The following is a 16,552-nucleotide window of genomic DNA, read 5'->3' as shown; positions in this document are numbered from 1 at the left end:
ACCTGATGTTTATGTGTTCAGGAGGAACTGTCTCACACACACACACACACACACACACACACACACTCATGATGTTTATGTGTTCAGGAGGAAGTGTCTCACACACACACACACACACACACACACACACACTCATGATGTTTATGTGTTCAGGAGGAAGTGTCTCACACACACACACACACACACACACACACTCATGATGTTTGTGTGTTCAGGAGGAGCTGTCCACTAAGATCTCCCGGCTGCTCCACAGCTTCCAGACCCTCGACAGCCGTAAGTCTGATAAACCCTTCCTTCGCCTCTGTCCTCTGAGAATAAAGCCACATATAAAGCTATGAACACAGGTGGTCATGTGACCCATGATGCTAGTTCAGACAGATCTTCAGTCAGTTAGACCGACACTGGATTCCCACTGAGCCTCTAGCCTGGACTGATGGAGGTGTGTGTCAGAGTGCTGTGTGCGTGTGAACCCGCTCTCCTCTCTCCGCAGAGCTGCTGTTCTTCAAGGCGTTCCTGCAGACCATGAAGAGAGAGTGGACCGGCATCGACCGGCTCCGCATGGACAAGTTCTTCCAGGTCAGACCGCCTCTGTGCAGCGCTCAGTGCTCCTGCTCGCGCTGGACCTGTGTTTCACATCTAACCAGTCTGTGTGTGTGTGTGTGTGTGTGTGAATCTCAACATGTGTCTTCTGTCTCCGCGTCAGCTGGTCCGCTTCATGTTCCGGGAGGTGTTCCAGATGCTGAAGAGACGGAAGTGGGAGTCCAGGTAACTGCTCTCACTGACATGTGCAGCCGTTAAAGGGAAATCTGATATATAACACACTTTGGGTGAATAAATCAAAAGCAGGGCTGTACACTTAATCAAACGATGACAAGAGCGTCGCGATTAACAATCTCGACTCGAACGCACTCATCCTGATTTCCACACGACAGCGGCTCAGATGTGTGTTCTGACCCAGAGAGCCGATGGCATGAATATGAAACCGCTTCACTAACAGTCTGTTCAACAGTTTCATTATTTCTGTCTTATAATACCTCAGATTATCACAGAAGTGCTGGATAGAAGTGTAGAGTTTAGACTTAACACTGATGTCTACGGTAGTGATCGAAATTAAGTAAATTTTGAAAGTAACTTGCCGCTTCATTGTATAAATGACATCATTACACCAGTAGGTGGCGACAAGTGACAGTTAAATTAGTGTTTGTCATTGAATCATTTGTTTGCAAACGCTGATAGATCCAGTAGTAGGTGTGTTGGACAGACGAGTGCATGACATCATCGTCTGCTCTCGCAGAACCTCCAGTAAATCACACGCAATTCTGTTTAGAATTGTTTCAGAATCTCTATTTTAAACCAAAAAAACCCTGATCCTCAGTTTGTCCAGAGTTGTGCCGCTGTAATGGCGATATCGGAGACTGTAAGTCTGAAGTCTGCATATGCTGGCTGTGTATATTTTTCATATTGTAAAAAATATATAAAAAATATGAATTTTATTAGTTTTATGAGTTCAAGGTAGGGATGCACCGATCCACATTTTTTCACTTCCGATCCGATCCCGATCCCTGAATTTGGATATCGGCCGATACCGATACTATTCCGATACCAGAGCTGTGTTTGCTTTAATATTATTATTATTATTATTATCATTATTGTTTATTTTAGGGCTGCAGCTATCGATTCTTTTTGTAATCGATTAATCTAGCACTTTATCGATCGATTAATCGAGTAATCGGATAAAAAAAATTAGTGTGTTTTTAAACAACCAAAACAAATAATGCATAATGTAAATGATGTGGCTGTAAAATAATCAAGCATTTGGCTTTTATTTCTCAAAAAAAAAAAAACGGAGCTATTTATTCCAATTCCAACATTTGGCTCCAAAACTAAGCCTATTTATTGTACTTTTTACCCATTTAGTGTTTATAAGTGCCAGTGCCAACAATTATATAACAATACAGTTAAGTCAACTTTATACTGTAAAACATGTATAACATGTAAAACTATGAATACAAACTTAAATAGTAAAGGCCATTTGGTCTTAGTTTTGTCTTCTTAATACAACATTACAAAAAAAGGATTGCACCTTCTACAAATTACCCACCGGAGTACAAAAATAAATTAAATTAATATAAAATATCAAGCCAAACAGGTACACAATGTATACAATTTATAAAAAAATAAGTGTAGCTTTAAAAAGGGGAATGTTTTATTGCAAATATGTTAAAAAGAACAGCATTTTGTTTCTCACTTAGGCTAGTTGAAGTATATTAGCACGTTTTGTAGTATTATATTTTTTTGTTAATTTAAGATGTTCTATGCTCAATTGCTTTGGTAGCCGGTTATGTCTTCCCCAAAAGTACGAGTGGATTTGAAGAAGCAGGCTGGTGGGGAGTTTCATTTTTTTGTTGTTGTCTGTAACTATTTGGTAGATGTGACATAGCCTACAAACAAGGTCTCGCAAAGACTGCAATACAATATTTGTTCCTCCATCACGTCTCGGTGTATACAGTGAATGCATGCTGAAATTATTGTTGCGTGGCTACATAAAAGTTTAAGCATATGTGATGCATTGCCGCAATTGGTCTGACTGGCGCGTGAGAGAGACGAAGGGTGCGTGTGTGTGTGTGTGAAGGGGTTCTTTTTTAGGCTATACTCTCTTGCAGTTGAACATGAATACATTTACTACTTTAAAACATCAAAGCTAAACATCATATCTAGTCAAACCGCATCACGACATCACTGCAAATACAGGATTAAAATCAGCGAACATCATTGTATAGGCTTCGGCACGGGCGGAAATATTGGCGCTGGGTTAAAAAAAATGCGGGGGACAGAATCGTTACCTTGTTTCAGCGACGCTGGAAGGAAGCGATCCCAAACTTTATCGACATCTTTACTCTCCGCCATCGCGCCAACTAAATTCAAAATGTATCACGCGCTATTGTGCTTCCTGAACACTGAACAACGGTCCGTGTGAAATCAGATCCCTGCGCGTATAGTGCACGTCATAGGAATTTAACGAGGCCTCGAGGAATTTTTGTATTCGAGTAAATCGAGTAACTCGATGAATCGTTGCAGCCCTAGTTTATTTTATATGATGCTGAAATAAACTTCTCTCAACAGGCAAGTATGAATGATATGTTATGTATGTATGTATGCATGCATGTCCCAAAAGGCAACTTGAGGTATAAGCTCAGAAAAGGAAGTCAGAAAAACAGGAAATCCTGTTAACAGGAAAAATCCCATTCTGAAAACAAATATGCAACTGTAAGGGTTTCAAATTGATCGTCATGTCAATATTTATTACATTCCCGAAATGTCAAATACTTGCGTCTTGAAGTGCAAGTGTAAACATCTTACACACACACTATCTGAAGGGTGATCCTCGCTCCGATGCAATAAATTCTCGATCAACATCAGCATCGTGCAAACTAACAAGCGGATTTCGCCTCAGACGCGCGTCGATTTCGCTTCAAACTTTTGGTTTTTACGCACGTCAATTTTTCTCTGGACGCGCGAATGGATTCAAAATATTCAAGCGTCCATCTAGACGCGAATTTGACGCGCTATTCGCGTTTGGTGTGAACGCACAGTAACGTGGTGCTTTTTAAAATGTTTGATTGCGTTCGTTGTGTTGTACGACGCGAGGGAGCTTCAAAGGGCTCTGAATTACAGCTTTGCAAACATAGCATTTTGCTGTCTTGCTCTGCTGTGTTTCCAGTGTGAAGTATTTCCACACAGCGGACGTTGTTGGCTAGCCACAAACTGCGGAATGGATTTCCCGAGCGGGGGCGTGTCTCATAACTCTGTGTCTCATTGAGCCGCGCCTCCGTTCAGGAAATCCATTCCACAGTTTGCAGCCAGCTAGCAGACTCGCCGGCGGGAACAACTTTTGGAGTCATTTCAGCAGACGTTAAAGCGAGCGCAGACATGACTCATGGATATCAGATATCTCCGCAGGTTGGATCGGGAAAATCCGATACGTGAATTACGCTGGTATCGGGTCCCGATACCGATACTGGATCGGATCCGCCCCATCCCTAGTTCAAGGGATCCTATCATGCCCTTTTACGAAGTCTTGAATTTGTTTTTGGGGTGTGCTAGAATGTTTTCATGCTTGATTGTTCAAAATACACATTATTTTTCACATATTTGAGATTATTACAGCTCCTCTTTCCCCAGTCTGGTTCTCACTGAAGCCCCTCCTTCCGTAATACGAAGTGTGCTGTGATTGGTTAGCTGGCCCAGTGTGCTGTGATTGGCAGAGATTAGAGATTGTACCCGACCCTTCATAACCGCGAGCTCTACTCAGATGAAAATATTAATGGCGTCAATTTCAAGCCATTTCGAGCCCGATTCAGACCCTGACAATGTTCACAAACAAGAGGATCGTGCTGAATTTTTTTTCTTTTTCTTATAGATACAATGTTATCCACCATTTAATCATGTTTGCAGGAAAACTATGGTAATACAAATAGTAATCGATCACAAAATCTTGTATAATTTTCCTAAGGGCCAGTGGACAGTCTTACAAAAGCTACAGTAAACACTACATCAATACTGTAATGTTAGCTAGCAGGCTAGCGGAGGCAAAGCTGTGCCCTTCCTTCCACATCACAGCAAATACATAAAACTTATAATTGGAACTGTTAATAGAAAAAACTACTACAAATAATAAGACATACTTTTTTTTTTTGTGATTGTAAAAGTTGTGATTGTCCCGACAAAATGGGAATGGCTCCATCTTTCAGGAGATATAGTCTGCATTGAACTCTCCTCTGAAAGCTGTAAAATGTGCAGCGCACAGACAAACGTTGAGGTTATAATGTTCAGGAACAGAGTTAAATACATTGCAAAACAGCAACATTACACACTAACTAGAGTTAAAAAAGTGAAATCATAATCTAATTTAAATTGATTAAACATGCTTCTTGATGATTGCACTTCTGATATTGTAAGTTCAGATCAGTCTACTCTCAGGAACCCATAATGACAGAACATTGAAGTATATATTCGTGTGTGTGTGTGTGTGTGTGTGTGTGTGCAGTGTGGTGGCTGAGTTCCTGCAGCTGTTCTCGGATCAGCTCCTGCACGGCTCCAGTGCTGCTCCGGCCGGGCTCGTCCTGCATGTGCTGGACCTCTACACCTCTGAGCTGGCCCACGTCGGCTCCGCACAGGTAACGCCGGCCGGCCCGATGAGGCACAGCTGATCTGAGTGTTCCTGGTCACATCCATCATAGGGTTTCATATCTGTTTGTAACAGTAATGCCTGTAATCCCCTTCATCAGAAGATCATTATCATTCATCATTATTTAACCTCTCTCATGATGTTTTAATCCAGGAGAGAATCGGTGAGGTTTGTTCTCGTTCCTCCAGCACATTTGAGCTTTCAAAGTAACTCCATAATAGAGATGCAAGATATATCAGCCACCATATCGGTATCAGCCGATATATGTTCATTCTTAATGTTATCGTTATCTATATTAAAGCTGATCATTTTGTATTATTTCCCTCAGCTGAGGCACTGTTCAACATGACGGTTTTGAACTGCTTGAAATATGATTGGAATCACTTTAAAAGGAAAATGCAGTGAAGTGCAGCACAACATTTGTCATATCAAAAATCCCAAAACGTTTTGCACACCTTGCACTTTATTTGTGGCCTCTGGACAATAAAATCCTGTGAGCTTTTTTGGCCTATATTCGTGTGCGGATCTTCTTTCTGAATTTTGAGTTCCTTTTGGATCTACGCAGTGAGTTATTACTCATCAGTTTGGGGCTAATGTTTGGCGCTACGCCTTTCCATCCCCTCATATCGGCCACATAAGATTATAATGAGAACTTGTGTGCTTGAGACAGGGCTTTTAATGGTAAGACCTTCGTTATTTCATAATCAGGCTCTCAAAATTATATAAAATTTTAAATATCGGTTATCGGCTTTGAATTATAAAGAAGTATCGGTACCAATATTTTCATATCGCTGCATCCCTACTTGATGATGAAGAAAAACATTGTCCTGCTTCATGATTTTGACCCAAAAACACATTTTTAGTTCCAAACTATAGAAAGAAGGGCTGCTTTCTCTGCTCTCTAATCATCTAATTGTTTCATTTCATTGTAGAGATATCATTTAAATGGTGCCTGTTATAAGAATTTAACAGATTTATTCAATATTTACCACGTCATTTAGAGGTCAAGTTATTTTTTTAGCTGACGATCTAGTTTATGGTCACTTAATGGCTTTTCTGAGGTAAATGTGACGTTGCGTGACATTGCTCTCATTGATGTCTGATTACATGAGACATAATTGATTTCAGGAAGTTGTTCTGTTTCTTTCATCATTTCTTCTGATGTTCATTGATGTTTATTTGCTGCTGTAACTAGTAGTAAAGAGTGAGATGATCGGTTCATGCCACCACAAAACAGAAGTCTTTAGTCTAACAACCCAGAGATTTAAATGTTTCGTTGTTCTCATGTTTGTGTATAAGTGTCTGATCTCTGGTCTTCTCCTCCAGCTGACTGCCGAGCAGAACCTGACCTTCATCGAGCCCTTCTGCAAGGCCATGGCCAAGACCAAAGAGTACGACCTTCACTGCCTCCTTGAGTTGATATATATATATATATATATATATATATATATGAGACATCAAGTTTGACATCAAAATCTCTGGGTTAAATCATCTTTCTTCTTTCTTCCCTGCTGTTCAGTCGGGTCCTGCTGAAGGCCATCGGCAGCAATGTGTTCGACACCATTGTAGATCAGGTTCCTTTCGCCATCGAGGATCTTCTCCGAGAGATGCGTCAGACTAACGGGGAAGAGCTGGACGCTAGTGACGGAGCTGACAACCAACAGGACAACACAGAGCTGAAGACTAAAGCCCGCTCTAAGAAGAAAACTGAAGATGCGCAGGATAACGGTGGGCAGAGCGACTAAACACGACCAAAACATTAGCCAAAACTAATTAACGCATTTTCCAGCATAATTTGCACCAGGTTTATATAAAATTATATTATTGAGAGAGAAAAAAAGTTGCATTGGTGTAAGTAATAATGAAACGTTTACAAACTCCATTAATAAAATCCGTTTATCAAACACAAAACTTCAAACCCATCGATGCCACTTTGTTCATTCTTGAAATGGACTTTTGCTTGTATATTGATATGATCCACTGTTTTTGAATTGCCTCCTTGAACTTATGAGTGTAGATACAGAATGACGCGTCTGGCATGAAATACTTTTTCTTGTAACACAGTCTGTCTTGTCTATCTCTTTAAGAAGTCATCAAACAATCTGTCTAGATTATCTTAAAAGATACAAAAGACTGTTCAGTGTATACTGGGTTTAAGGGACGCATGTAGAAGGAGAACAACAGAGGACCTAAGACTGAACCATGAGGCACTCCATACTTCTCTTGTGTTAGATTTCACAGTTCAATTAACATACGGTGACAGGCAAACAAGTAGGATCTAAACAGGACTAATGATAATCAGATCGCTTAATTTGTTGCCGACATAAAATGCTTTAACATTTGTTTTAGACCTTATATATTCGGGTGTGTGCTTTTCCAAATTAATGTCCAGTATTAATGTATTAGTTGATTTTGCCACAGGTGGACTCCAATGAAGTGTAGAAATATATCAAAGTTGATCTGAGGAATAGTGTCATAGTGAAGGGTCAGTTTTCAAAGCAATGCTAACGCACAACATCTCACAGTTTCTTAAAGTTGAATTTGATCCCTTTGCACTTAAACCAATCGTTACTCTGGCTACATGCAACTAAATAATCTGTTAGTAATGGGACTGAATAGCGCAATGATGTAGAAATAGCGCAATGACGTGGAAATTAAGAGCCGATGTAGGGAGAATAGTTATCATGCGCAGACAGCGGGAAACTCTGTATATTTGTGCAGTGTGCGCATGTTAAAAAATATATTCAGATTTGAAGCTTGTGACATATAAACACACACATCAACCAGATCACGTTTAGCGTTCATGTAAACACTACATTCAGATTCAGAAACAAAAGTTGTGCGTGTAAACGCAGCCACTGTCATTTTTATGGTCTCAGGGTGGATTTGGGGAAGAAAAGATGAATGAACAAAAAATAAATGATTTGTAGTTGTCGTTTGATGGAGATGTGTTGTTTCTGTTGACAGTGGCAGACTCTGAGGAGGACTGTGATGAAGACATGTTTTCAATTCCAAACGACATGGATAGTAAAAATGACTATGCGTGTGGACCAGTTCTTCAGGTGTGTTTCGCAGGCTCTTTCTCATGTGTTTTATTCATTTAACATTCTTCTTCAAGGAATATATTTGATTGCATAAGGAATGAGAGCGTTTGTGTTGACAGTATTGCGTTCCTGTGCTGTAGTGACCTAGCTTAAGGACTCGAGGTGTTCTGTGGCACATTAATGTGTTTATCCCAGCAGATGATCTAGGTGAACACTGTTAGATGTGTGTGTGAATAATTATGATGTTTTGTCTTGTACAGTTCGACTATGGCGCAATAGCTGACAAACTCTTTGAGGTGGCCAGTAACTCAAACATACCAAGCTTTAACCGATCCAAGATTTACAAGTTTGTCAAAATGTAAGTAGTTTCACATTGAAACAGAGAATCATGCAGACATAAAAAAAACCACAATGAACATCAAATTTGTCAGTTATGTTTGTTTTAAAATCTTTCTTTAATCTCTTTCCCCGTGGGATGAAGTTTCCGGGACTTGAGCGAAGGTAAACTCTTTTGATATCAAGCACGTTTGGTGAAGTGGTTTGTCTCTCCGTCACGTGCATCACTGTTCTCTGTGCTGTGTTTGGCTAGGCCTGTTCCCGCAGGATAAAGTGGAGGACGTGTCCACGGATGAAGAAGACTATAGCGAAAACAGACGAAGGAAAAACAAAAAGAAACTAACAAAAAAAGGTCAGAAAGAAAAAGCTTTTCGTTTAGTGCTCATCGTATAATGGAGATGTGTTCAGCTTGTGTCAGCTGAGCAGTGTGGCTGTGTATTAAAAATCACGATGATGATTATAGAGGAAGCATTGACACAATTGCGTCAAATATAAAAGTGTAAGTGAAACAATTAGTTTGGACTAGACTTATAGAAACATGTACGAGATCCACAGTGTTCTTGGCACTTGTAATAACAGTAAGTTTATTCATAATAACCAACAGCTAATGCTATAGCAAGTACACATTAAAGGATTAGTTCACTTCAGAATTAAAATCTCCTGATCATATTCATATTCATCATATTCTCCCCCACGTCATCCAAGATGTCCATGTCTTTCTTTCTTCAGTGGAAAAGAATTGAAGGTTTTTGAGGAAAACACTCCAGGATGTTCCTCCATATAGTGTCTTCAATGGGGTCCAACGGGTCGAAGGTCCAGATGTGAGTTTCAGTGCAGCTTCAAAGTCTCGACACGATCCAGCCGAGGAATAGGAGTCTTATCTAGACAAACCAGCCGACATTTATAACAAAATAAACATTTATATACTTTTAACCACAAATGCTGGTCTTGCACAAGCTGTGATGAGACACACATTACGTCATCAGGTTGAAAGGTCAAGTGTGACGTAGGCGTAAGAACAGACCCAGTGTTTACAAAGCCAACGTGCAAAGACTGAGTCAAACGCCTTTTTTCGCCCTGTTCTACATTTCTGAACCCTAACACACGTGACCTTTCAACCTGATTACGTAAGTGTGGCGCATCAAAGACACAGCTAGAGCAAGACCAGCATTTGTGGATAAAAGTATATAAATCTTTATTTTGTTATAAATGTCGGCTGGTTTGTCTAGATGAGACTCTTATTCCTCGGCTGGATCGTGTCGAGACTTTGAAGCTGCACTGAAACTCACATCTGGACCTTCGACCCGTTGGACCCCATTGAAGACACTATATGGAGGAACATCCTGGAGTGTTTTCCTCAAAAACCTTCATTTCTTTTCCACTGAAGAAAGAAAGACATGAACATCTCGGATGACGTGGGGGAGAGTAAATGATCAGGAAATGTTAATTCTGAAGTGAACTCCTTTAAAGTTGCTCAGTATTTAATAGTTTCTGAAGTGTCAATGGCTGATTGATCTCCAGCAGGTCAGGTGGAGACTGAGGACACCAGCCAAAAAAACAAGAAAGGCAAGAAGAAAAAGAGAAAGAACAGAAGTTTGAAGAGTGTTGAGGGCGAGGCGGATCAGCAGACGCCGCTCGAGTCCACAGATTTAACCCAGTCTAATGCTGAGCTATCAGAACGAGGCGGGGAAAACCAGCCTGACGAGCTGAAGGCCGAAGACACAGAACATGAAGTGAACTCTGTCTCAGCCGGTGTGGAGGAACAGCGGGAGACCTCTAAAGCCTCGCGGAAAACACTGATCAAGAAGAAGAAGAAGGACCCAGCCGTAGATGAGCCGGAGACCAGCGCCAATGGAGAAGCTCATCAGGAGCTCAAGGTTCCAGCACACTCGACGGCTGGGAACATGAAGAAGAAGAAGAAGAAGCAGAAGGACCCAGCCGTAGATGAGCCGGAGCCCAGCGCCAATGGAGAAGCTCATCAGGAGCTCGAGGTTCCAGCACACTCGACGGCTAGGAACATGAAGAAGAAGAAGAAGCAGCAGAAGACTGGCCTTGCTGAGCAGATCCAACCAGGGAAGAAGAGGAGGGTGAAGGACGAAGATGTGAAGGTGAACGGACACGCGGGCGAGACCAGCGGCAAGAGACCGAAGCTCATCGGTGTAAGTCTTTCAGGCTCTCTGATATACTAAAGCTCTGTTTACAGCATCTCTGAGTCGCTGAACAGTTGCGTTCCCTCTCATTAGGAGGCTGAGGAACACCAGGTCAAGCCCAGGCAGTTTGTGCTCCGGCAGAAGAAAGCGCCCGCGCCCCTCTTCTGTAAAGCTGCGGGATACATGCTCAGTAAAAAGGTACAAACCTTCTCTTCCGGCTCAGATATGAGCTCAGGAAACTAACATCCATAAAATGTGTTAGTCTCCTTGTAGTCAATCATTTCATCCCTTAAAACTCATCTTTGGTCACCAAAATTACATATTTAAACGTTTTTTTCTTGAAAAAAATTTTCTTCATGCCTTAAAATATCTTGAATGTAACTCGACACCCTCGCCTCATTTAGTATGCGCGGTTCTATGAATATGCAAATGAGCCCCGCCTCCACTCACTCACTCAGCTCAGAGATCCACTGGTTGACGATCACACGTTGATCTGATTGGTTACAAGGTAGTTTGTGACGTCAGAAACACCAGCGATTTCAAAGCGTGTGTTTGAGACTGTCTTTGGTTCACTGCAGTTTTAAGGAGGAAATACTCAGCAATGCTGTCGACTTATGAATTTACACATGCTTTGTCTTAAAGCACATTAAAAACACCACATAGACACATAAACAACATTAAAAGCTGGATCTTCAACACAGGGGGACTTTAAATATCTTGGTAATGGTAAAGAAAAGTTGTAATTTTAAGACCTTAAATTTGGGGATGAAAAAACAGGAATTGCGATATGACGATGTGATTTATTAAACTTTATTTAATAAATTTATTAAACTAATCGATGATTTGATTAAATAAATGTGAGCGCTTCATGTCTACTGTTGATGAACTATGACAATATCTACTTTATAGTGTTTATATTAGTGGTCGACCGATAGTGTTTTTTTGATTGCCGATATCTTAGAGAGCAGGGTGGCCGATGGCCGATATTTTTATATATATTTATTTTAATCAATATTTAATAAATTTATAAAAACATTTTTTAAATAAACAGGATTGCAAATTTAAGTTGCCATCTAAAGTTTAAAAGCATATTACAGTATTTTTCATAAAGTAATTGTTTAGAAATATATGAATATGTGAATAAAAAGGTAAACACTAACGGCACTCAGTAATCTGGTAATTTCGTGCTGGTAATCATATTTTTTCAAATAAAGACAAGGTAATGCTAATTTTACATACAGCACACAGTGAAAACGATATGAATATGACACAGTTGGCAACTGGTTAGATATCAGCATATTTTAAAATTAAGGATTTAAAGTTTTTCGCTCGTGTCTCCTGAAGCTGATCTTCTGTTCGCATTCACTCACTTCACACCGTCACTCGCAGACAGTAATGCACACTTCACAAGATATCACAGCTGGATTCAATTAAATCTGCAAGGTTTGTGAAATTAAATGTTTATTAGATATTCAGAGATTTGTTTAAATGACGTAGATGCGTATTTGCTGAATGTTGACGGCAAATGAGAAAGTATTTTAGCCTGATTGTTTGCCTTTACTGTTACAAATCATATAAAAGCAAACGCTTTACTTTACTTACTTCGCATAAGTTACCATTTACTTTGTTTACCAGTTCTGTCTAAAGGCCCTTTCACACCGGATGCGTAACGAAAAAGCGAAACGAAAAAGCGAATAGTTCGTGTGCGAATAGTTCGCATCAAAACCATTCACATCAGCCGCGACGCGAATTTGCGACGTCTGTGACGTTCAGAGAGCTTCAATATTCCAAAACTTTCGCGCGAATCGCGCCGACAGCTGAGAAAACATGCACACTTCATCATCATCATCATCATCATCATCATCCAGTCATAGTCATAGCAGTGAAGACGAGTTCAGAGTTTAAATTTTCATTTTATTTAAAAGACAGAAAAGAAGGTTTTGGGTGCACCCAATCTTACAGAACAGAGAGTCTGAAGGGGAGTGTGCTTATGTGCACAGTTTTTTTGCGTCTTCAACTAAACACAGTGCGTTTTGTAATGTAACTACACACTTAACACACAAAGTAAGTAAGTTAAAAATCATTCGACTAGAAACTGTAGATATCACACAAAGAATAGTATACTAAAAGCAGCCCTAAATAGTCTCACTACATTTTGTTACGTGTTCAAAGTAAACACGGTCTCTGTCTCTATATCTTTGACGATAATAGTGTTAGCTTTCTATCCAAAATGTAGTTTGGACTGCTAGCCTACACTGCACAGGACTATACAACGACTAAAACTATCACACAACATACTCACAGTCGAGATAACCGAGTTGGTTGGCAATGCTACGCCACACATTGTCTTTCAAATCGTTGTCCTTGTAGTGTGTGATTGGCTGAAGCCTATTCTGTCGCCGCAAAAGTAAAAAAAAAACAACATTGAAGCGAAAAAAATAAAAGTCGTTTTTTCGCCGCAGCACATTCGCGTTCGGTGTGGAAGCACTCATTACACAAACAGCTGATCAAAAAATAAACCCATCGCGCGAATTATTCGTGCGTCAAAATCGCGTCCAGTGTGAAAGGGCCTTAACAAAGTATTAGATATGACTGACAGAGATTGTAAATGAATGAAGACGGAGAATGTGAGTGAGCACTGTGTGATCTGAGGAGCTGCCGTTGCCGTTCTCTTCTGGCGCTGGTGTTCTCAGCGCCGCCCGTCAAAATAAAAGTCCCGCTTCCAACACATCGCCCAATCAGAAAAACGTATCTGCCGATATTTAAAAAATGCCAAATATCGGCCGATATATCGGTCGACCACTAGTTTATATCATACCTGCACACTCTGACACAAGTTTCGATGGCATGTTCTTTTTCAAGTACCTCCATATAATGCCTAATAAAGTAGTTATGAGCGCATCGCTGCTCTGTTTACGGGGTAACGCTGTTTCTGCGGTTTCATAAGCGCCATCTACTGTCAGAGAGAGAGACTGCGTTATTATTCAGAGCGTCTGATGCTTTTCTTCAGTCTACTGTGAAGATCGACCCCTAATCTTACACGCAGTGCTGTAAATGTTGGCCGCTGTATCGATAAACTAATGCGCATTCAAAACATTTAGAAATAATAATGAATCTAGAATATAAATATAATCATGTTTTAAATTAATGGTAACACTTTACAATAAGGTTCATTAGTTAACATTAATTAGCATGAACTAATAATGAACTCCACTTATACAGCATTTATTAATCTGTGTTAATGTTAATTTCAACATTTACTAATACTTTATTAAAATCTTGTTAACATTAATGCACTGTGAACGAACATGAACAAACAATGAATGACTATTTTTATTAAACAACGTTAACAAAGATGAATAAATACTGTAACAAATGTATTGCTCATGGTTCATGTCAGTTAATACAATGTTTACTAATGAACCATATTGTAAAGTGTTACCTAATTAATACATAATCACTTTAGCCTCATTCCTTTTCTTATGAAATTGTAAACCTCACATTTAAACCATTTTTTCAAATGTTTGTCAAAATGGTATTTTGTATAATCTTGTATAATGAAGTTGTTAATCATGTTTTTTTACAGTCACTCTATGGTTTAGGATGTTACGTAAACATCGGCTTGCATCCCCTCATCACGGTGTTAATGTTATCTGTGCAGCTCTTAAAGATGATTATAAAAGCTCTGCGTTTAACTTGCCTTAATCTTTCTAAAGTTGTTTCTTAATCTTACATTTCTTTAATTGTTTTCTCCTCCAGGTTTTGCCGAAGAAAGTCAGATTTGGCCTCAAGAATAATAAAACCATGGGTATGTGTGTGTTTTATTAGTATAAATGAGCTAGTTGATCAATGAATGAACTGGAGTACGCAACATTAGTGTTTGTGGAGCTCCAGGGGTTCTCAGGCACTTCTGGCAAATAAACCTGTAAAAGCATTGTAATATGTTTGAAGAAATGTCCGTCTGAGTAACGTGTGTGTGTGTGTGTGTGTGTGTGTGTGTGTGTGTGTGTGTGTCCCGCAGAGTTCAGGAAGAGCGACCGCAGCTCGCGGGTCGGTGTGGCCAGTCAGGCCCGCGTGCCCTTTGACCCCAAGAGGACCCCGAAGACCAGCGTGTTGAAGTCGCCCACAGCATCGCCCGCCGTCCCCAGAAGAGCCACGGCCGCTGACTTCTTTTAAAATAAAGCTTTGTACTTTCTTCTCTGTGAACTTTAATCTGCTAAAGTCTCTTTAGAAAATGAACTTGCCTAAAGATATATTTTATATTCACTTTTAAAGTGTGCTCATGTTTTGCTCTCCTTCCTACATGTAAAGTGAGAGCTGCAATATTTTACTCTGGCTTTTTTAGACCGTTTGGATCATTTCAGAGTGTCATAAGTGTCCTCATAATGAGTGAACACTGTGTCAGAACCGAGAGTTTTAGTTTCTACATCAGTCTTGTGCTGGGATGATCGGCTCCGTCCCGCAGACTTCAGCTCTGGTCTTCTAGTAATCCTGAAGACTCTGGGTGGGTTTTTCATAAATGTTCCTCTTGGACCGGATGTTCATCCCTGCTCTAGTGAGTGAATCCCAATTCCTGGAGGAACTGACGATGATGATGATGGAGTTCAGTCGCGCGCATGAAATCTGACCGCAGCTTTTACAACATGACGCGTCAGAGGTTTGCTTGGGCTGTCCGGAAGAGTGATGAAAGTGTGTTTTCACGTGTATATCACGACTCTGAATAAATTTCAGTTTTCTATTTCAGTGAGTGAATAATAACATCACTTTCTCATTCTTGCTCTTGATTCTGTGACACTGCTGCAGTGCTGTTGTGTAATTCAGGTTAAAGTCCCCTGTTAGTCAGTTTTATTTCTTAACTCATCTTTGATCACCAAAATGACATATTGAAACGTTTTTTCATTGAATAAAAAATTCTTCATGCCTTAAAATATCTTGAATGTAACTCGACACCCTTGCCTCATTTAGTATGCGCGGTTCTATGAATATGCAAATGAGCCCCGCCTCCACTCACTCCCTCAGCTCAGAGATCCACTGGTTGACGATCACACGTTGATCTGATTGGTTACAAGGTAGTTTGTGACGTCAGAAACACCAGCGATTTCAAAGCGTGTTTTTGAGACTGTCTTTGGTTCACTGCAGTTTTAAGGAGGAAATACTCAGCAATGGTGTCGACTTATGAATTTACACATGCTTTGTGTTAAAGCAGATTAAAAACACCACATAGACACATAAACAACATTAAAAGCCGCATTTTTTCTTTAAATATGCATTTAGTGTTGTCAAAAGACCCGGTACTTCGGTACCAAGTCGGTACTAAAAACATTTAAACATCACGGTACCAAGTTTTCTTATGCCTCGTTTCCACTGAGCGGTACGGTACGGTACGGTACGGAACGGTACGCGTTTATTTGCGTTTCCACTATCAAAAGTTGTGAATGGTACCAAAATGCCGAACCGTACCGTACCACTTTTTAGGTTCCCTTCCATTGGGGTACCTAGCACAGTGGAACGGTACTAAAAGGTGGAGCTAGACTCACTGCAGGACGTTGATTGGTTGACAGAGAATCGTCACTTGCGCGTGCTACAAGAGGAATGACAACATAAGAAGCGCCATTTTTTAATATACAGTTTAATATAATACTACTGTTACTGTATCACGAAATGTAATTTTAAGAGTTTTTCAGGCGAGAATGTAGTTGTTTAAAGCTCAAATCTGTGGTTTATTTATAAAGATGATTTTTTTTTCCCCCGGTTGTGAGATCCATGCGTTCAGCGGGCGCTCGGCGCTCATGTTTCCCGGCTGGATGAGCCTTGCCTTATGGGATCAAATTCCC

The 16,552-nt window shown here is 40.2% G+C and overlaps 1 protein-coding gene across 3 annotated transcripts in view; it reads left to right on the top strand.

Annotated features, from left to right (window-relative positions):
* The window catches only part of rrp1 (ribosomal RNA processing 1), a 19,270-nt gene extending 3,794 nt beyond the window's left edge, over positions 1–15,476 (top strand). For 2 of the 3 annotated variants that reach the window (XM_081369045.1, XM_081369044.1), the window contains exons 3-16: positions 216–273; positions 491–576; positions 704–765; positions 5,048–5,177; positions 6,515–6,579; positions 6,708–6,916; positions 8,156–8,250; positions 8,493–8,590; positions 8,714–8,733; positions 8,822–8,920; positions 10,090–10,727; positions 10,812–10,916; positions 14,478–14,526; positions 14,740–15,476. In XM_081369045.1, coding sequence (XP_081225171.1) covers positions 216–273; positions 491–576; positions 704–765; positions 5,048–5,177; positions 6,515–6,579; positions 6,708–6,916; positions 8,156–8,250; positions 8,493–8,590; positions 8,714–8,733; positions 8,822–8,920; positions 10,090–10,727; positions 10,812–10,916; positions 14,478–14,526; positions 14,740–14,894 — 1,869 coding nt within the window. In that variant the 3' untranslated portion in view covers positions 14,895–15,476. The remainder of the gene's footprint in view (positions 1–215; positions 274–490; positions 577–703; positions 766–5,047; positions 5,178–6,514; positions 6,580–6,707; positions 6,917–8,155; positions 8,251–8,492; positions 8,591–8,713; positions 8,734–8,821; positions 8,921–10,089; positions 10,728–10,811; positions 10,917–14,477; positions 14,527–14,739) is intronic. The other variant, XM_081369046.1, reaches the window with a different exon arrangement.
* The last annotated feature ends 1,076 nt before the right edge of the window (positions 15,477–16,552 follow it).

Source organism: Scardinius erythrophthalmus (genome assembly GCF_964197995.2).
Source record: "Scardinius erythrophthalmus genome assembly, chromosome: 6".
NCBI classification, from domain to species: Eukaryota; Metazoa; Chordata; class Actinopteri; order Cypriniformes; family Leuciscidae; genus Scardinius; species Scardinius erythrophthalmus.
This window is presented reverse-complemented; position numbering and strand designations above follow the sequence as displayed.